At 40.1% G+C, this 22,054-nt stretch overlaps 2 gene segments (V, D, J or C); both read right to left on the bottom strand.

Annotated features, from left to right (window-relative positions):
* Window positions 1-4,590: 4,590 nt before the first annotated feature.
* Window positions 4,591-5,318, bottom strand: LOC118724815. The segment is given in 2 exon segments: window positions 4,591-4,995; window positions 5,182-5,318. Coding segments are annotated over 2 exon segments (454 nt in total).
* An 11,785-nt stretch (window positions 5,319-17,103) lies between these two features.
* Window positions 17,104-17,803, bottom strand: LOC118724804. The segment is given in 2 exon segments: window positions 17,104-17,532; window positions 17,671-17,803. Coding segments are annotated over 2 exon segments (399 nt in total).
* Window positions 17,804-22,054: the final 4,251 nt, after the last annotated feature.

Raw genomic sequence — 22,054 nt, 5'->3', positions numbered from 1 at the left:
TGTGGGTAACCTGGTTCTTGACACACTATATTTTTACTTCTGTCACATCATTTTTTAAAATCCAATTTAGTATTTGTTTTTAGAAAGCCAGTTTAGATGCTTCCTATTATTAGCCCAGCTATCTTCATTCCAGAGGCATGCATAAAGTATTTAGCTGTCTCCTATTTACTTGTTTAATTAGGGAATTCAGGAATCTTAATTAAAGGTACTGCTTTGCTCAGTGTCTGTTGGCTTGTTTGTCTCATTTCCTTTGCAATTATCTGTGCTAGTAAAACAAACCCAGCAGAAAATTGAAAAGGGCCGTTTTTCATAGTTTTTTCTTTCTCTAGGACTGGGTTTGCTGTATGCAAGGTCTGACGGTGTGGTAAGAAAGCAAAACATTGTTCGCAGCTTCTATAAACCATTTAAGGCATCTGTTATGGCAGACTGCCATGATATTTCCCTGCACAGGTTCTCAGCGGCTGTGCTGTCCATACAATAACAATGGCTGTGACTAAATCAGCTGAATACAAAAATAGTTTTCTTCAGATAATTAATATTCCCCCTTAGTAGATTCTCTCACCAAATTGAAATTAACTTGGTTTGGACTCATATCAAAATTTGGCTCTTAAATAGAGTGGTCATGCTAGCAGGACTCTGGCTAAGCAGATCCCCTAGCAGTTCTTATGCTAAGGTGCAGGCTTGGGAAGCCCTGAGCACAAGCATTCTTTCTAGAAATTTACAAAGTTGTCTACAGTGTGCAACGCTCTGCAAAAATCTTGTAAGCCAAAACAAGACATAATTCCTATCTCAGGTTGCTTTCAGTCGAGTGAGGAGCAGATAAGTAAAATGGATCTTATCCCTAATCCTGCCTATATTCCCACTAGCTCGGGCCCAGGCAATAGCTGACACATTTATCACCAGGTGAGTAAACCCTGTCTGAATGTATTACCTCTGGTGTTTAGATTTGTTTTTGTCCTTTAATCTCCCTCTTCCTTTCTGAGGCCTGTTTTCCAATATGTTTAACCCCCACCATTCAGAAGTCTAACACCTCGTGGGTGGGAGTGCAGGATGTGAGGGAAGAGGAGGCAACATTTACCTTCCCGTTTGGGTGTCCAGCCACTCACCCAGGGCTTTCTTACTTCCATCACACTAGTTCTCTGATGAGCTTCCAGAAGGAGTTAGTATTGTCTAGCCTTTGGAATAAATAAACTTCAGTTACAAACTAATATATCTTAAATTTTGTAAAACAGTCTCAAAATTTAAAAAGTCCTCCATTTTGCCTGAAAGTTGAATTAAGGAATGGCCTCTGGAATTTGGTTTATGTGAGACGTGATTGGATTGTGGTTCTTGACGCCAGTGGCCACCACCTATGCTGGCCGCCGTTGAACCTCTTCTCAACGTAGAGCCTACGACACGGAAACAAAAGTAAGGCTGTCCTGACCTTTGAAGGGCTTTTCCCTCCTCTCTGCTCCTCAAAACTAATAATTTTGGAGATGCAGTGATCCCAGCTTCTGTGTGGAAGTCCCAAAGAGCAGCAGCAGTGTGCCTTTGTCAGACCTTGAGTGGGGGCAATGTTGAAATAGGAAGACTCAACTCTACCCAGACCCCTAAGTGCTTTATGCAGTGCTGTGAGGGATACAAAAGTATAAGCACATTTCAAAAAAAAAAAAATTACCTTTTTGGACTGATGGGATATAAACTCAGATTCAGGTAATTCAGTAGAGAGAGCTCGGTTGAGAATGGGCTCTACCCTCGGCTGAGCATCCTGGCTCAAGTCACTTCACCTTTCTGAACCTTAGTTTTTTAATCTATAGAATGGGGTCAAATCTGTGTGCCTTGTCTTGCTCACAACACTGTTATGAGGAGAGAATGAAATAATGCTTATGAAAGTGCTTTGTAAAATTAGGTGGTGCAACTGAAAATTTAAAAAAATATCTATTGGGTAACTTATCTAGTCAGGGTGATAAAGTGGCCCTGCCTGCCCCCCCCCCCCCCCCCCCCCCCGAGAACAGCATTTTATGTTAAACTGCTCTTCCTGCATCAGGACCTGGGGCTTGTCAGGACAGTAGGGGTCGGGGGGCTGCAAATAGGGAAATTTACCAGAGGCGTCTGGACTCCTCTTAGGATGGGTTTTCAAGTCGTGCCAAGATGGCTTGGCCTTTTCAGTAAAGTGAGCTGTGGTTTTGTTCTTGAAAAACATGTCAATGAACAGTGCAGTGTTATAAAGAGTACAGCATTGAAAACCTGATGTAGACCCTAGAACCTCTGCCTTTTATGTTAATAACTAGAGGCCCAATCCATGAAATTTGTGCAAGAGTAGGCTTTCCTTCCCCTGGCTGCCGGCCCCAGTTTCCATCTGGCACCCAGGTCCTGGGCTTCCCTCTCAGCCCCAGCTTCATCTGGAAGGATCAACGCTTTTATTATTATAGACTAGAGGCCTTGTGCACGAAATTCGTGCATGGGGGTGGGGGTGTTACCCTCAGCCCAGCCTGCACTCTCTCTAACCCGGGACCCCTTGGGGGATGTCTCACTGCCAGTTTAGGTCTGATCCCCACTCAAGTGTATATTTATGTAAGAATTATATATAAAGTATATATTGTGTATACATATATTTTTATTTAATTCTTTACTCATCTTCATGAGATAGGTTCTATTACCAACATTTTATACATGAAGAAACTGAAACACAGGCCCTGGATGGTGTGGTTCAGTGGTTGAACGTCATCTCATGCACCGAGCAGGTTCAATTCCCCATCAGGGCACATGCCTGGGTTGCAGATTCAATCCCCAGTAGGGGGTGTGAAGGAGGCAGCTGACCGATGTTTCTCATCAGTGTTTCTCAATTTTTAGTTTTATTAATGATATTTCAAATACATACAAAGATTACAGTCTAGAACATGTAGCCAGCAGTTTTATCAAGTATCAACTTATGGACAATCTTGTATCATTTATAACCCCACCTGTATTTCCTCATCTCTCTATAAATCTAGTGAACAACAAAGATGTTTTTCACTTCTTTAGGAAGCCCATTTGACCGAGTGACATCCAGCTAACCTTGTCTCTTTCTGTTTGGATATGCTGAGGAGGACTGGAGATTGCAGAGTAATGATGGTGTGAAACATGGATTCCACCCTACTCCGAAGAGAGTACTGTTCACTCCTAAGAAATCTGACACTGACGCTCTTTTTCAAAGAAAAAGAAACTTTTGTTGTGAAGTCAAATGCCAGGGTTTTTAAAGACAACATGTGGGGGGCACTAAGCTGTTGGACCTGCATCCCATTGTCTGGAAGAAGGTGGGAATGAGGGCTAACGCAGTAGAGGATGCAGTAGAGGTCATGGACAGGTTGCACTAGGGGCCAGGCCAAAGGGACAGATAAGGGAATAGGCTCAGAGATTATTTGTATCACATGTCATATGTTCTTAGTGTCTACTTCATCCCCTCTTTAAAAAAAATAAAATCATAGTGGATCAGGTCCAGAACAGTAATATAAGTGATTCAGGAAACTGAACAGTGCATTGAACAAAAATTAGCTTTTTGTTTTATTTATTTAAATTTGTGTTACTTTGCATTTTTTTTATTTAGGTAAAACTGAAGCCCAGAGGCAATGTAATAATTTTACAGTTGAGATATTGGGTGCAAGAACAGAGGCTCTGGTGTGAGGTGTACCTCAGGAATTTCCGGGAACACCTGAAGAGGGAGGATAGTGATGACGTAGTGAAGCATCAGTCTTACCTAAAAACTGCTGTTGGAAATTTTAACTCTGCTATTTTGACTTCTGTAAACGCTTGCTTAAATAATAAGGAAAATTAGACTACTCCCATTCCAGAAAGGCCATAAGTTATGCCCCAGAGTTGTCAGTGCTGGCACCAGGCCAGGCCTTGAAATATGGTCTCATGGCCCCTTCCCAGCATACAGACCTTCTTTCTAGAGGAAAGGTAATTTGAGGGACATTTCAAATCTATTCTTTTGTGCAAGAAGTTGTTAGTAGGATAATAGAAGGAAATCCAAATTAAATAATAATTTATTCTACTTCATTGAGTAATGATACTATTTTTTTTTTTTTAGAAAAACCAATGAAAGGCATTTTTAAAAATATATATTTTATTGATTTTTCACAGAGAGGAAGGGAGAGGGATATCGAGCTAGAAACATCGATGAGAGAGATACATCTACCAGATGTCTCCTGCACTGGGGATGTGCCCACAACCAAAGTACATGCCTTTGACCTTAATCGAACCTGAGACCTTTCAGTCCACAGACCACCGCTCTATCCACTGAGCCAAACCAGTTTCGGCGAAAGGCATTTTTTATTACAAGTGGATCAAAGCATTTGACATGATAATTAATTCATAAGTGTATTGATCCTGAAGGTTTAACTACACATCAGTGGAGTTACCTATTTGGTCTAAAGATAACTACATCATTTTCTCATCTCAATAAAACCAACAAAAGATTATATTTTCTTGTTGCCCTTTTTAAAAATATTTAATGTGCTATATTTTCTATCTTAATCTATTCTAAAGCAAAGGAGGTCCCTTTGCTTTTAATGGATGATATTAAAATATATATCTACACATTCTATATGAGTTGAAAGAAGGTTTCCTTGCCTACTCCCACATCTGCTTCATCCTGTCTGTGACGGAGTCCCTCCCCAGGGCCTCTATTTCATGTTGATGATTCTGTGGGCCCCCCACAGGCACCCAAATCACTGTGGCATCTCTCAAAGCACAGAAATACACCGCTGAGTCCCCAAGCTGTGTCTGTGATGGTGAGGTTGATGGAACTGGCTGATTTCTGGAAGGTCAGAGAATATCGACCCTCAGTGGTATTTTGCTCATTATAAGACTCCTGGCAAATAAGGAAAGTCATTTTCCCACTGGATGGTTGTTTGTACCAGAATAAATAATAATTGTATCTGCCAACTTCATATACACAGTTCAAGGCTACAGCCTCCTTCACCACCACAGAAATTGCAGGCTGGGCTTGAGTTACTTTCTTGGTCATGCTGGATCCTGCAAGAAAGAGAAAAGAAACAGGCCGTAACCGTGAGTGTAAAAGGGATGAAGTGGCTTAGGACCCAGCACTCTGGTTCCATTGCCCATTGTCCTCCTTTTAAACCTCTTCAGACAACGATTTGCTTCTCCCACAACCTTTAGGATTGAGAGGAGCTTGAGCACTGTGTCTGTGGCCATCCTTACCAAGACAGATGGAGGCTATGACTGCCTTCAGCACACTGGCAATCAGCATATTGGCAGGTCTTCTCTTGAATGAAATGTCCTATATTCTATCTCAAATTCTTTACACTGTGCTCAAGAGGTACAGGCAGAGATCCTGGGCTGTGCGATGCTCTGCCACCCTGCAGGAAATAGAATTAGCATATATAGCACAAGTTTACTACCTGTTATATCACATGCTTCCTGTTAGGTGAGAAATGCTGGCCTCCTGAGCTAGACCTATTTTGTCTACTTTTAAGTTATAGGACTGGAAATAAACAGTGGGAAAATGGAATCCTGTTCAGTTCATTTCTCTTTGATGGAAAATGTGGGACTTTTATAGAATACAATTTATTATGAACTATGGTGAATACAATGGATAATGTGGTTATGTATCTTTTAATCTTATTTATGTCTCGTTCTCTCTTCTAAGAGAAGCAATGTAAAAAATAATCATGATGTTTTAACTTTCTCACAGGAAAGCAAAACTTTTAGTCTCAGCCTTTGTTTCTACTTTGCATGGAATCCAAAATATTTACATGAGAAATATTTTGTTGTTAATGAATGATTTCAAATCATGCCTCCTGAATCACAAAATGTGTCATGTGTGTGCCATGTTGAGTAACAGCAAAGGTAAAACATTTACTCTCTCTCTCTCTCTCTCTCTCTCTCTCTCTCTCTCTCTCTCTCTCTCTCTGTGTGTGTGTGTGTGTGTGTGTGTGTGTGTGTGTAAACAACAATTCAGAAAATTCTACATTCTACTAAGTGCCTAAGTACAGGGATTTCTGTTATAACTCCATACATACATTTCTAAAAATCATCTTGTTCTTTCAAACCATCCATACTAATTATGTAAAAATTGGGATAGGAAAAAATCCTTAGGCTGTACAAATTTGTAACAAGAGCATTATAAAAAACACACAATAGAAATCCTATTAAAAGTATCCATTGGCATTTGTCTATTGCATCATAGCCAGTAGTCATTTTGTAGCCTTAAACATTGGGACTTGTGCTTTGCCTCTCTAGATATATGTTCATGAGAACATAAAGCAAGATGCACCAAAATTTTAAATGTAATTGTTCTTTATAAATCAATATTGTTAAGATCAGAGGTGGGAATAGCCTCACAGTCTTTTTTAAAATATGTTTTTATTGATTTCAGAGAGAGAGGGAGAAAGAGATAGAAACTTCAATGATGAGAAAGCACGCCCTAATGGGGATTGAGCCCACATTCCAGGCATGTGCCTTGACCAGAATTGAACCTCGGTCTTCTGGTTCATGGGTCCATGCTCAACTACTAAGGCACATTAGCCAGATGTTCCACAGTCTTTTTATCTGTGCTCTGTTTCACCAGGTGGCTTACCACAGAAACTCTAGAAATTATTGAACCCACTAAAACAAACTCTGCTCACACTAAAGTAGAATTAAAACTTTTTATTTTATAATGAAAAACTTGCCTGAGAGTACTTTACTTTGGCATAAATTATTAATGTACTTAGAAAAATCACAGAAAATCAATGAAACTTCCACATCATTTTGACATCATACCTGTATTTGCTAACTTGGTAATCATGCTCAATGAGTAGACATATTTGCCATTTCAAGGATTTTGTTTGTATTTTGAAAACATTGTCTTTATTTTCCTGACAAATACCTGTATGCTTCATGATAACAGACACTGAGGTTCAATGTGGCTCCTACAATAACCAGGCTGGTCCCCTTAAACCCCATGTGAACCCTCTGGGTTTGTACTCAGCTCCCCCTGCAGCCTCCCTCACTGTGTCTCCCAGAGTGCAGTAGTACACAGCCGAGTCTGACACTTGCACTGAAGATTTCTTCAGGTGGAAAGTGCTGTCTGTCTTCACAAGCCTGGCCTGAAAACCTCTGTTGCTCACCTCCCGGTTATCTGATGAGCTTTTCAAGAGGAGAACAGGCTCTTTGTTTTGATATTGAACATACCAGAAAAGAAAATCTGAGTAGGTAGTCTTGTAAGTGCATTTCAGTGTCAAAAATGCCCCCTCTACGAGGGTAACAGGGTCTTCTGTCTGGTTCACTGAGCCTCCACTGGTTCCCCCTAAAAAAAAAAAAAATAATAATAATAAAGGTTTTGTTACATTGGCAAGTGAAGAGGGATAGCTTCCAGTTTGGTAGAAATTAGGTTGTCCTAAAACTAAGGAATAGAACATCTTCAACCTCTTGAATAAATGTTACTTACTTAATATTGATAAGATCACAAGTCCCAGGCAGGAGGGAGACAGCATGGCTGACAGAGAAGCAGCAGCAGCCTTGGTTGGTAATACTGAAGCTGAGAGGGCTGTCTCTCTACTCTCTGATCCCTTATTGGAATAGTCTTGGCTCAGGTGTTAAGCAAGACAAACTGCCCTGCAAGTTCATGTCACAGGCTGTAAAAATGTGTGTTCAGGGATGGAAGAGGTGTGTCAGACCACCACTTAAGGGCAGCAGCGCCCTCTCCTGGTTCCTCCTCTGACCTGCAGTCTGCTTTGAATTTGACATTTACCTTGGAGTGGAGTTTAAATTGTAGTCATAGAAGGGAAATCCTGCCTGTGGTGAGAGGTAGAGCTCCAAGAAGGAAGCACCAAACACCTTCTGCAGGCTTCACAGTGGTGTATGAGGTTGAGACAGTGTGCAGTTCCTCAGTCTCCTCTTTAGCATTCAGGGCAATAGGGCTTGCTTAAGTCTCCCTAGTCCCAGCATCTAATGCTTGTTCACATCCAGTATTAAAGTGGTAAGCTAGTTTTAGAATCTTAGGGTTTACTGAGAGTTGAAAAAAGCACGTTCTAAGTTCTCTTCTTGACATAGTCACCCCAGGTCCCTTGGAACCAGGGCATGAGCCTCTCTGCTTAGAATATTCTCTCTTCCCTCCTCTGACTTTGCCTAAGTAACTTCTATTCATTCTTTCAGAGGCAATGGACACACCACCTTTTTGTGAAAGCACACTCTTTAGGCTGAGTTAGTGCCCATCTGTTTTCCCATTTTACTTGTATACATACCATCACTGTCATGGCTGTATTTTAGAATCATCTTTCTCCTGTTTTTCAAACTAGATTTGGTGCCCTTGAGATCAGGAACTTAATCTTATGAGTCTCAGTATGCAATTTCTGAAAATATGCAGTCCCTTACTTCATAGCTGGTGTGCAAAAACTATCTGAAGAATCCTAATAAAAGAGTAATATGCAAATTGACCATCACTTCAACATATAAGATGGCTGCTCCCATGTGGTCAAAGATAGCCACCATAAGATGACCAGCAGGGAAAGGCAGTTGTGGGTGATCAGGCCTGCAAGGAAGGGCAATTGTAGGCAACTAGGCCTGCAGGGGTGGGAAGTTGGGGGTGACCAGGCCCACAGGGGAGGGCAGTTAGGGGTGACTAGGCTGGCAGGCGAGGGCACTTAGGGGCAATCAGACTGGCAGGGGAGCAGTGAAGCATCAATCAGGCTAGCAGGGGAGTGGTTAGGGGATGATTAGGCTGGCAGGCAGAAGTGGTTGGTAATCAGGCAGGTAGGTGAGGAGCTGGGAGCCAGCAGTCCTGGATTGTGATAGGGATGTCTGACTGCCCATTTAGGCCCTTGAGGTGTTCCAGATTGGAGAGGGTGCAGGCTTGGCTGAAGGACACACACTACTTTTTATACACAAAACACTGAATAGGAGGTCTGTTAAGAGGAATGTATTTTCAGTAGCATCAAATTGTATGAAGAAAACTATATTCCACATGTATTTCTCTTACTAGGGGCAAGAATAAATGGATGGAAGACTGTTATATATGTTATAATAAATGACCCACTTTCAAAAAACTGTTTCAGCGGTAGTAGAGAACATATATCTCTCACAATTATAGAAATCTATGCTTGGAAATCACACAACTAGTAAATGACAAAGTCAGATTCAAATTCTGGTATCTATACTGTTCACCTTTAAAATGAAGTTTGAGGACTTGAGGATGATGACCAGCAGGAAGGTAGGGAGGAAGAGAGTGTGAGAGAGTGAAGAAGCGAGCGAAAGAGGAGTGTGTAGATGTGGGGTGTGTGTGTGTGTGTGTGTGTGTGTGTGTGTGAGAGAGAGAGAGAGAGAGAGAGAGAGAGAGAGAGAGAGAGAGAGAGAGAGAGAGCTAGGGACAGTTAAATTCTGCAGGTTCCAAGGGGCTGCCAAACAGGGCAGTCTTAGAGGTGGAGCCCCAAGCACAACTCAGACACTTCTGGGCAGACAGTGCAGGCACAGAGACCACACCATCTTGAAAAACAGAACTGCTTGAGACTAGGATCCTGGCCTCAGCACCATCCAGTCTGGTCTCAGACACAAACCAGGACCCTGCAGTCACAGGGACAGAGAACTGCGTCCTCTGCTACAGACCAACAGACAATAAGAATCCAGACATCCCAGTCACAGATTTCTGTGAGTCAAGAAGCCTATCCTCCTCTTTGCAGGCTTGCAGGCAGTGTCATAGTAACTGCTAGACCTGCCCCTCGCATGGGCCACAGTGCCACTATAGGAATTTGAGCCTGCACACCCTAGGATACCTGGAATCTGCTCCCTGCAGCGCAATCTGGTGACCAAACCTGAAGCCCACGCAGGTAGGCAGTGCCACCTGACTTTGATTCTGCACTCGGAAGTCTGCTTTCTGCAGCACAGGAGCAAACCTCCTACTGACACAGTGCTACTGTGCATCCCAGTCCCCCAAGCTGACCAGGACCCCAATTCTCCAGGCAGGCACGAGGCAGCACTGAGCACCACGGACTTGATTCTGTTTCTTCTTGCGTGCGCCTGGGATCCCTGACTCCCAGTGCATTCACACTAAAAGCCAGTGATTCCAATTCTTGGTGCATGTGCACACAGGGCCCTGATTTTCAGCGATAGGCAGCACGAAGCAACAGAGATTCTGATACTAGATTTTTGGTGCAGAGACAGGGCAACTCTGACTCCTGGCACATGCTAGGGGACTCTGATTTTTAGCACATACCAACAGCGAGGTGCAGGTGGGGTCCCTGATTCTAAGTGGGCACAAGAGACCACACTGAGCACTGGTAACACTGACTCTGGGCCAGTCTGGTCCCAACCAACACACCGTAACCACATTTCATAGTATTGCAGCACTTCAGCGATACTCGGGTGGTGCAAACCTCCCAATGCACGTAGCCCAGGTCCACACAACTCGAAGTCTGAACCTTTTGATGATAGTCAGAATGGGGAGATGACATAATCCCCAGAGGAAAGAAAATGAGGACTCACCAAGAAGTGAAATTGAAGTATGCAACATGACTGAAAAAGGATTTAGAGTAATGGTCATGGAATTCATACATTGGGTGGATGAGAAAATCAACAACCTATGTAAGAATCAGGAAGAAATGAAAAGTGATATAGCTATAATAAAAAACACCATGGAAAGTTTCAACAGTAGACTAGAAGAATCAGAGGATTGAATTAATGAGTTAGAAGATAAGGTAAAAAAAAAAACAAGCTCAATCTGAAAAGCAACTAGAGAAAAAAAATTAAAAAGCAGGAGGAGAGCCTATGGGAGCTTTTGGACAAGATGAAACAAAGTAACATACATATAATAGGGTTGCCAGAAGGACAAGAAGAGCAGCAAGGGTTAGAAAATCTATTTGAAGAAATAATGACAGAAAACTTCCTGGATATGGGGAAGAAAAAAGTTACACAAGTACAGAGAGTCCTAAGCATGATCAATCCCAAAAGACCCGCACCAAGACATGTCATAATTTCAATGGCAAATATTAATGACAAAAAGAGAATCTTAAAGACTGAAAAAGAGAGACAGAGAGTTACCTACAAAGGATCCCCATCAGATTATCAAATAATTTCTCAACAGAAACACATCAAGCCACAAGGGAATGGAAATAGGTATACAAAGTATTGCAAAGCAAAGGACTGAATCCAAGAATACTCTATCCATCAAGACTATCAATCAAAATTGAAGGGTAAATCAAGAGCTTCACAGACAAAAATAGGCTAAGGGAGTTTTTCACCACCAAACCAGCAATACAAGAAATGTTAAAGAGAATGCTCTAAAAAGAAGGAAAAAAAAAGGTAAGAAAGAACACAGGCACAAAAACTGAAATGACTACAAGCAAGTACCTTTCAATAATAAATTTAAAAGTAAATGGACTAAATGCTCCAATCAAAAGACATCGCATGGCTGAATGGAAAAAAAAAAAAAAAAAAAAAAAAAAGCACGACCCATATATATGCTGTCTATAAGAGACCTCAGAACAAGGGAGTCACACAGACTGAAAGTGAAGGGATGGGAAAATATCTTTCAAACAAATGGAAATGAAAAAAAAAAAAAAGCTGAGATAGCAATACTTATATTGGACAAAATAGACCTCAATGTGAAGGCCATACAAGAGATAAGGAAAGCCACTTCATAATACTAAAGGGATTGATACAACAACAGGATATAACCCTGATAAACATATATGCACCCAATGCAGGAGCACCCAAATACATTACAAAACTCCTGGAAGACATCAAGGGAGAGATTGACAACAATATAATCATAGTAAGGGACTTCAATACACCACTGACATCACTGGATAAATCCTCTAGACAAAAAAAATCAGCAAAGAAACAGCAATCCTAAATGACTCACTAGATCAGATGGACTTAACTGACATCTTCAGAACATTTCACCCCAAAGCCACAAAATATATGTTCTTCTCAAGTGCTCATGGAACATTTTCAAAAATAGACCACATATTGGGTCACAAACAAAGTCTCCCCAAATTCAAGAAGATTGAAATCATACCAAGCATCTTCTCAGACCATAATGGCATAAAATTAAAAATAAACTACAATAAAAGCTATCCAAAGATCTCAAACACTTGGAAGCTGATTAGCATGCTATTAAATAATGACTGTGTTACCAATGAGATTAAATAAAAAATTAAAAACATCCTGGAAACTAATGACAACAAAAACACAGCAAACCAAAATCTATGGGACAAAATGAAAGCAGTCCTAAGAGGGAAGTTTATAGCTCTATAGGCCTACCTCAAAAAAACAAGAAAAAATGATAGTAAATCATCTAACTCTACAACTCAAATAATTAGAGAGGGAGTAACAAGAAAAGCACAGAGTGATAATAAAGATCAGAGCAGAAATAAATGACATACAGACAAAAAAAAAAAAAAAAAAAAAAAAAAAAAAAAGAGCTGGTTCTTCGGTTCTTCAAAGGGATAAACAAGATTGATGAACCTCTATCCAGGCTCACCAAGAAGCAAAGAGAGAGGATCCAAATAAACAGTATAAAAAATGAAAGAGGTGAAATAACAACAGACCCCACAGAAATACAAAGGATTGTTAAAAAAAAAAAATACTATGAACAAGTCTATTCAACAAACTAGACAACATGAAGAAAATGGACACATTCCTAGAAAAACACAACTTTCTAAAACTTACTCAGGAGGATTCTAAGAATCTTAATAGGCTGATAACTATGGAAGAAATTGAAGCAGTCATCAAAAAGCTTCCAGAAAACAAAAGCCCAGGGCCAGACAGCTTCACATGGAAGTTTTACCAAACATTCAAGGAAGAACTAAAACCTATCCTCCTCAGACTATTCCAGAAAATTCAAGAGGAAGGAACACTTCCAAACTCCTTCTATGAAGTCAGCATCATCCTAATATCAAAAACAGATAAAGACAATACAATGAAAGAGAATTACAGGCCAATATCCCTCATGAACATAGATGCCAAAATCGTCAACAAAATTCTAGCAAATCAAATCCAGCAGTTCATCAGAAAGATCATACACCATGACCAGGTAGGATTTATCCCAGGGATGCAAGGATGGTACAATATTCACAAATCAATAAATGTGATACATCACATAAACAGAGAAATAAAAATCACATAGTCATATCAATTGATGCAGAAAAAGCATTTGACAAAATCCAACACCCTTTCTTGATAAAAACTCTCAGCAAGGTGGGAATAGAAGGATTATACCTCAACATAATAAAAGCCATACATGACAAATATACAGCCAACATCATACTCAATGGGCAAAAACTAAAACCATTTCCTCTAAGAACAGGAACAAGACAAGGATAACCACTCTCTCCACTTCTGTTCAACATAGTTCTGGAAGTACTAGCCATTGGGATCAGACAAGAAGAAGAAATAAAAGGCATCCAAAATGGAAAAGAAGAAGTAAAACTATCCTTATTTGCAGATGACATGATACTGTACATAGAAAACCCCAAAGACTTTATCAAAAAATTATTAGACTTAATAAATGAATTGTGCAAGGTAACAGGATACAAAATTAATGCCAATAAATCTATGACATTTCTATACACCAATAATGAATTTACAGAAACAGAGACTAAAAAAGCAATCCCATTTACCATTGTACCAAAAAAATTAGGATACCTAGAATAAACTTAACTAAGGAAGTAAAAGACATGTAGCAGAAAAAAGACACTGAAAAAAGAGATAAACTGACTGAAATGGAAAATATTATGCAGAGATCCAACAGCAGAATGGAGGAACACAAGAATCAGGTCAAAGATTTGGAATACAAAGAGCCAAAGAACACTCCTCTGGAGAAGCAAGAAGAAAAGATAATCCAGAAAGTTGAAGATAGTGTAAGGAGACTTTGGGACAACTTCAAGTGTACCAACATCAGAATTATGTGGGTGCCAGAAGAAGAGAGAGAGCAAGATACTGAAAACCTATTTGAAGAAATAATGACACAAAACTTCTCCCACCTGGTGAAAGAAATAGACTTACAAGTACAGGAAGCGCACAGAAGCCAAAAATTGAGGAATCCAAAGAGGACCACACCAAGACACATCATAATTAAAATTCTGAGGACAAAAGACAAAAAGAGGATCTTACAAGCAGCAAGAGAAAAGCAGTTGGTTACCTATAAGGGAGCACCCATACAACTATCAGCTGATTTCTCAACAGAAACTATGCAGGCCAGAAGGGAGTGGCAAGAAATATTCAAAGTGATGAATAGCGAGAACCTACAACCAAGATTACTCTACCCAGCAAAGCTATCATTCAGAATTGAAGAGCAGATAAGGAGTTCACAGGTAAGAAAAAGCTAAACGAGTTCATCACCACCAAACCAGTATTATATGAAATACTGAAAGGTATTCTTTGAGAAGAGGAAGAAGAAAGATAAACATTATGATCAACAAATACATATATATATCAACAAATAAATCTAAAAATAAAGTGAATTAAAAATCTGACGAACAGAATAAACTGTTGAATATAATAGAATCAGAGGCAAAGAAATGGAGTGGATTGATAATTATCAGGGGGAAAGGGGTATGGGGGAGCAGGAAGAGATTGGATTAAAATTGTACATCTATGAATGAGAACAATGGGGGAGGAGTTAAGGGCAGAGGGTGGGGTGGGAACTGGGTGGAAGGGAGCTATGGGGGAAAAATGGAGAAACAATTGGGCAATAAAGATTTATTTTTTTAAAAAAAGGTATTACTCATAGTCATTAAACAATATCCTAACAATAACTGCATAATATAAAACAAAGATTCTATTTATAAGGCCAAAAAAATTCAATGTCTAAAAAGAAATTTAAGCAAATTAAGGAAAATAAAAAAAATTTATAGGAAATCTAAAATAAAGAGGAAATGTATATTTTACAAATTCATAGGAATTAATGTTAATCAATATTATTGGGAAAATGTAAATTATAAAGTTTGTACTGCTGGAATACAATTTTTAAATTTAACACAACACTAACTAGAAAAGAAAAAAGAATTTTCTCTTATACAGCCTTTAAAAAAAAAACATAATCTGGAGAGGTAACTTTTTTTTCCTTTCTATCTGAAATTCTAAGAATTATGCTTTTTATATACAGAATTCATAAATGTATCATAAATTCATGACATATATTATTTAGATTTTTCACTGTGTTGGCATGTACATTGATGGAGTAAATGAAATTACTGACATCTTAACAAAAGTAAAATTGATGACACTGAAATGTGCTAGTAGTCATGTATGTACTTATCATTACCACACACTTGCAAAAGAAAAAACAAAAATTGAATTGAGAACATCCATGATAAATAAAACAAAATTATTAAATTTTGACCGCTGTGTATACATTATTTTAATATTCTGTCGATGAAATAGGAAATACACATCAAGGACATCTGTGGTATAATAAGTATGATGATTGTCTCAAGGAAAAGAATTGTTAGTTTTTACATTTGTTCTTACATAGACTCATTTAATATTCCTTTTCTGAGTATATATGTGTGCTGAGCTCTGTGTTAGAAAGTTAGGTCAAAACCAGATAGAACACAAGGGCTCTTCTCTGGAACATTTAACCCAATAGGGAGAGGAGGCAACCCAAAGTTGACTGCCCTATGATAGCTGTCAAGGGAAAAATAAATACATTGTACACTTATAAGAAATGGAGGGAAAGGTACAGCTCTAGAAGTCCTGAGATGCTTAAAATAGAAGAAGCCACTTGCACATAGGAAAATGAGCAATCACCAGCTGTAATAGTAAACCCTAAAACAATTCAAAGACTTATCATCTCAGTGAAGTTCCCGGGGTTTCAAAGGTCCAAAGAATACTGAGCTATCCCCTTCGAGGTGAAAGACATGCAGCTGCACATCACCCCACCTACCACAGAAAAGGAGGCACAGCACTGGAGAGGCCTTTTAAGATTTTGGAAGCAACAGACACTCCATGTGGGTGGGTGTTGCTTTTACTTATTTACAGAGTCACCTATAGAGCGGCCAGAGTTGAATGGGGATGAGAGCAAGAGGAAACTACAGCCAGTTTGGACTTCAGTGCCATCCACTTTGCCACTTTGGTTTTATCATTCAACAAATTCTACACTGATGTTTGATTTTCCATAGTAAATAGGATGAAGAATTTGGAAAACACCAACAATTGACCTGCAGCATTGTCCTGTAATCTATATATAAAAGGCTAATATGCTAAGTGCCCTACTGACTGGGTAATGACATCATGTAGCAACGCCTGGCTTCATCTCCCTTGTGACCAGCCTCCTTGCAGTTTCTTCAGCCCAGGAACAAGACTTGCTTTATAGCCAGGTGGAAACATTTTATACTTTTACCAAATGTCTGTGAAGCATTTTTCCATGCCTCATCTCATTTGATCCTCACAGAAGTCATGGAATTGATAGATAGGAGACTTGGAGACTTTCTGCTAATGAAAAGAAAATTCTATTTTCTTTTCATTAGCAGAAAATTGGAGATTTAGAACGTTTAGAAACTTGACCCAACTGAAAATAAGTAAGAAATGATGGACCTTGGAAATGACTTCAGGTTTTCTCACTGCGCAGAATATAGTCAAACACTCCTGCAATTAAACATTTTACCCTTTATTCTCCCTGAGTAATCTACAATAATAATCTGCTTTGTGTTGATATTTACTGCTGTGTTGTTAACAATTACCTTCACTGGTCTGGAAAAAGTTTAGCTAAATCAGCGAATGCACGATACATATAAAGCTCTTGCTGGCACCAATGGTACACATGTGTTTTGAACTGTCATTGTTGATTGTAAATTTGGTTGACACTTCTATTATACAAAAAGGGCAAATAGCAATATTAAAATATTTCTAATTAATTTCCTTTCAACGTGTATGAATTCATGCACGGAGCCACTAATATAGATAATGAGAAACTTGCCATTGTAGTTCTTTGGTTTGGCATAAATTATTATGTACTTTAAAAAATCACATAAAATCAATGAAACTTCCACATCATGTTAACATCATATGTATATTTACTAACTGGGTAAAATGAGATATACTCTGTGGAAGAACAGAAAATGCTGTGCCCTACATACTGTGAGTTGACATATTCGCCACAACAGGTATTTTTGTTTGCAGTTGGAAAACAGTCTTCGTTTCAATGGCAAATACCTGTATGTTTCCTGATAACAGACACTGAGGGTCAATGTGGCTCCTAGAATAACCCGGCTGGTCCCCTTCAGCCCCATGTGAGCCCTTTGGGTTTGTGCTCAGCTCCCCCTGCAGCCTCCCTCACTGTGTCTCCCAGAGTGCAGTAGTACACAGCCGAGTCTGACACTTGCACTGAAGATTTCTTCAGGTGGAAAGTTCTGTCTGTCTTCACAAGCTTGGCCCAAAAACCTCTGTTCCTCACCTCCTGGTTATCCGATGAGCTTTTCAGGAGGAGAACAGGCTCTTTGTTTTGATATTGAACATACCAGAAAAGAATATCTGAATAGATAGTTTTGTAACTGCATTTCAGGGTTAAAAATGCCCCCTCTATGAGGGTAACAGAGCCTTCTGTCTGGTTCACTGAGTCTCCATTGGTCCCCCCTAAAAAAAAAAAAAAAAAGTAAAGGTTTTGTTACATTGGCAAATGAAGAGGGATAATCTCCAGTTTGGTAGGGATTAAAAATTATCCTAAAACCAAGGAATAGAACATCTTCAACCTCTTGAATAAAGATTACTTACTCAATATCAACAAGATCACAAGTCCCAAGCAGGAGGGAGACAGCATGGCTGACAGAGAAGCAGCAGCAGCCTTGGTTGGTAATACTGAAGCAGAGAGGGCTGTCTCTCTACTCTCTGATCCGTTATGGGAATAGTGTTGGCTCAGGTGTTAAGCAAGACAAACTGCCCTGCAAGTTCATGTCACAGGCTATAAAAATGTGTGTTCAGGGATGGAAGAGGTGTGTCAGACCACCACTTAAGGGCAGCAGCGCCCTCTCCTGGTTCCTCCTCTGACCTGCAGTCTGTTTTGAATTTGACATTTACCTTGGAGTGGAGTTTAAATTGTAGTCATAGAAGGGAAATCCTGCCTGTGGTGAGAGGTAGAGCTCCAGGAAAGAAGCACCAAACACTTTCTGCAGGCTTCACAGTGGTGTATGAGGTTGAGACAGTGTGCAGTTCCTCAGTCTCCTCTTTAACATTCAGGGCAATAGGGCTTGCTTAAGTCTCCCTAGTCCCAGCATCTAAAGTCTGTTCATATCAAGTATTATCAACAATCCTATTTAATAAAGAGAGAATGTGCTAATTGACTGCCCAGCCCTCAAAGATGAGGGCACCCACAGTCACAAGATGGTGGTGCCCAGTCTCCTTAGCCCCGCCAGGGCAACAGGCACGTGGCACTGCTGGGTCCACCCCCAGGTGGTTCTGGCTGTACCACACGCGTGGTCCGGAGTTCCCCAGTCCCGTCAGCCCCCCGGATGCCCAGAATGGGCCCGAGGTGCAAACAAGCCTGAGATGGCAGCTGCCCAGTCTCCTAGGGCCACCTGAGGCTCAGCTAACCAGAGCCAGCAGAGGCTTGCGCTGTCAGCAGTGGCAGCAGCAAAGGTGTGATGGGGGTGTCACCTTCCCCTGATTGCCAGGTTGTCTCCTGCCCCTGAGAGCTCCTGGAGAGGGGGCAGGCCAGGCTGAGGGAACCCCACCTCCCTCCAGTGCATGATTTTTTTCATGCACCAGGCCTCTAGTATCTTATAAAAGAGTCATATAAAAAGAACAGGGTACTTTTAAAAAATATTTTTTTATTGATTTAAGAGAGGAAGGAAGAAGGAGAAAGAGATATAGAAACATCAATAATAAGAGAATCATTGATCGGCTGCCTCCTGCACATCCCCCACTGGGTATCTAGTTTGCAACCTGAGCATGTGCCCCTTACTGGAATCAAACATGGGACCTTCCAGTCTACAGTCCAGCACTTTATCCACTAAACCAAAACAGCTAGGGCAGAACAGGGTATTTTTAATAAAATAATACTAATGTTATTAAAGAGAGAGAGAGAGAGAGAGAGAGAGAGAGAGGGGAGATTAGGAGCATGTTTGTAGAATGAAGTTGGAAAGTATCAAGATCCTAAATTATTCAAATTTTTGTAGGTCATACTAAGAACTTTTTCTTTAGTTAAAAAGCAAATGGGGCCCAGCCAGTGTGGCTAGGTGGTTGAACATCTACCTATGAAGCAGGAGGTCCAGTTAAATTTCCAGTCAGGGCACATGCCTGGACTACAAGGGAGTGTGCAGGGAGCAGCCTATCAATGATTCTCTCTCATAATTGATGTTTCTATCTCTCTCTCCCTTCCACTCTGAAATCAGTAAAAATATATTCTAAAAAGTAAATAAATAAAGCAAATGGAGACCTTATTTTTAAAAAATATATTTTATTGTATTTTTACAGAGAGGAAGGAAAAGGGATAGTTAGAAACATCAATGATAGAGAAACATTGATCAGCTGCTTCCTGCACACCTCCCACTGGGGATGTGCCCACAACCAAGGTACATGCCCTTGACCAGAATTGAACCTGGGAACTTTCAATCTGCAGGTCAACGCTCTATCCATTGAGCCAAACTGGTTAGGGTGCAAATGGAGATCCTAGTAGCCAATTTCTGAGATAAGACCCCTGTCAAGGACTTCATTGGAAAGTGATGGGTGTGTCAGTGGGCTGGGGAGCAAGGGATTAAGATGGATTTTCAATTAGGATTGTAGAGGTGAGTTGGGCTGTGGAGGCTGTGATATTTTCAGGAGGGTTTCTAGGCAGCAAATTCAACAGTTGGGAGACATAGTGGGATATGCTATTTCAAAAATGAATAACTGCGAATTAAAAAAAAACACAAACACATGTGGGAATAAACTTATGGCTGCCAAAGAGAAGGCAGACTGCAAGATAGTGTGTGATGAGAAAACAAAGGGAGAGTGTGTGGTCCCACGGGAGTGTTTGTTGGTGAGTTGAGGGACAGTTATATTTCAGGAGACTGTGGGGGACTACTGGACAGGGATTCCCTGAGCACACAGACCCCTCTACTGCTGGGTTCCCACCCAGAAAGACTGGCTAAGATGCAGAGACCAGGTCATCTTGAAGGGGGAAGTGGATTTTATGGGAAAGAGTGAAAAGCCCAGAGAATCTATAACTATGGCACCCACCTAACAGCTGTGAACCTGAGAATATGGATCCCCAAATGGCGCAAGCCTGCGAATTCTGAGGAACTCTACCCTCCCTCACAGAAGGTCAGATTTCGCCTGGGATAAGCTGAGGCTTATGGTCCTGGTAGAAGAGAGAAACTCGTGAACCATGGGAGCTGGGAAACCTGGGGAAGTCTCCACCCAGAAAAATCCGCGGCCCTTGGGGCTGGCATGATCCCTGAATGTGGAAGTGGGCCCTCACAGCTGCTACCAGAAGGAACTCTAAAAACAACCCATTTAGATCTGTACACAAAAGGACACCTTAAGTATTTTGAAAGTGTGACAGCTGCTTAGACCCAAGGGGGGAAAAAAGACTGCACAGACTTACATACAATGCTCTGGAATTTGCACACTTACTCTGGCTCTTTTCTTGGCTCTTTTTTTTTCTTCTTTAAATCCTTTCTTCTGATTACTAAACACATTACATAGGTTCACCCAATTGGGAGCACCCAAAGACACTGCAGGGGAAATCTGTTTTCTTGGAAACTGGGGATCAAAGCTGGGAATAACCATTAGAGAACCAGCTCTTGGGCAACCCATTCCCACAAGTATTAAGTGCCACAGGGAAAACAAATTCTAAACACCAGCTAAAGAGAACCTATAGACCCGGAGGTATCAATCCCAAAACACTGCCACCCAGAGGTTGAATTACAATTAGACTCCTGTGTAAACACAAAGAAAGGAATACAAGAAATAGAGATGTACTGCCTGTATAAAACTCAGCACTGACAACATTGAGGAGCAGTGGAACTCAGGCAACCTCAATACTGTCCTGACTAGGATACAGGTGAACCAAACAGAAAAGTAGAGGAAGTGAATGACCTTCACTGCTGCACATTTTTATTTTTTAAAAACATTTTACGTAAGAAACTATTTTCTTTTTTCCTCACTTGATTTTATCTTTTTAATTATTACATTTTTATTTTCCATCAGTATTATTACTACTACTTTTATGCCTTTTTTAAAAGTGTCATTTTATTTTCTCTTTATTTAATTTGGGATTAGTGTTCTACATTCTATTTTCATCTTTCCTTTAGCATCCTTTTACTCTTTGTACTTTCCTTTTGTGCCAACACTCTTCCTCATTTTCCCCCTTTTGTTGTCCTTTTTCTCTTACCCTGTTCCAGCCTTAGATTTTCCCTTTCACTTTATCACTCTTAAAATTTCATACTTATATTCCAATCCCCTGCTGCAAGTACATATACCCCTCTCTTCTATTTCTTTACTATCCAGTAACTTTCCTCTCTTTGTTGTTGTTTGCTTGATTGTTTATTATATTATTTTTATGCTTGTTTGTGAGATTCTTTTGCTTGTTCCTTTTTGTTTGTGTTTTTTGGTGTTTTTTTGTTTTTTGTTTGTTTGTTTATTTTTGTTTTTGTTTTTTTGCTTTTTATTTTCCCTCGCCCAACGTAATATTAGTTTTTGTTTCTAGTTTGCCTTCAGCTCCAGGTACTTGTTGCTGGCTTTTGTTGGTATTAGTGACTGTTCAATTCCAGTTTTCTCCCCATATATGTAGTTTGTTCCCCTCTTCTTTATTATTCTCTTTATTTTTCCCGTTACTTTTTGTTCTTTATTCAAATTTCATTTTTGTGCTCTTTTTTTCTCTCTTCTTTTTTCTCACTTATTCACTAATTCACATTTCCCTCGTGGTCGCCTTTATTTGCAGTTATTAAGTCATGAATACATTTCTATTACATGCCATATGCATTCTACCTGGTTGTGTTGAATTTTGTGTCATTAAATCAATACAGGAGCGAGAAACTACAAAAACATACACTTGGAGAAGTGAGATACTGGGGAGCCAAAGTAACAGCCCACATATTGAAAACAAAACAAAACGAAACAAAAAAAACAGGCATCAACAGAAAAGGAAGTAAAATTGAAACTAGCAACCTGTCAAAGA

The sequence above is a fragment of the Pipistrellus kuhlii genome, unplaced genomic scaffold (genome assembly GCF_014108245.1).
Source record: "Pipistrellus kuhlii isolate mPipKuh1 unplaced genomic scaffold, mPipKuh1.p scaffold_m20_p_1, whole genome shotgun sequence".
NCBI classification, from domain to species: domain Eukaryota; kingdom Metazoa; phylum Chordata; class Mammalia; order Chiroptera; family Vespertilionidae; genus Pipistrellus; species Pipistrellus kuhlii.
This window is presented reverse-complemented; position numbering and strand designations above follow the sequence as displayed.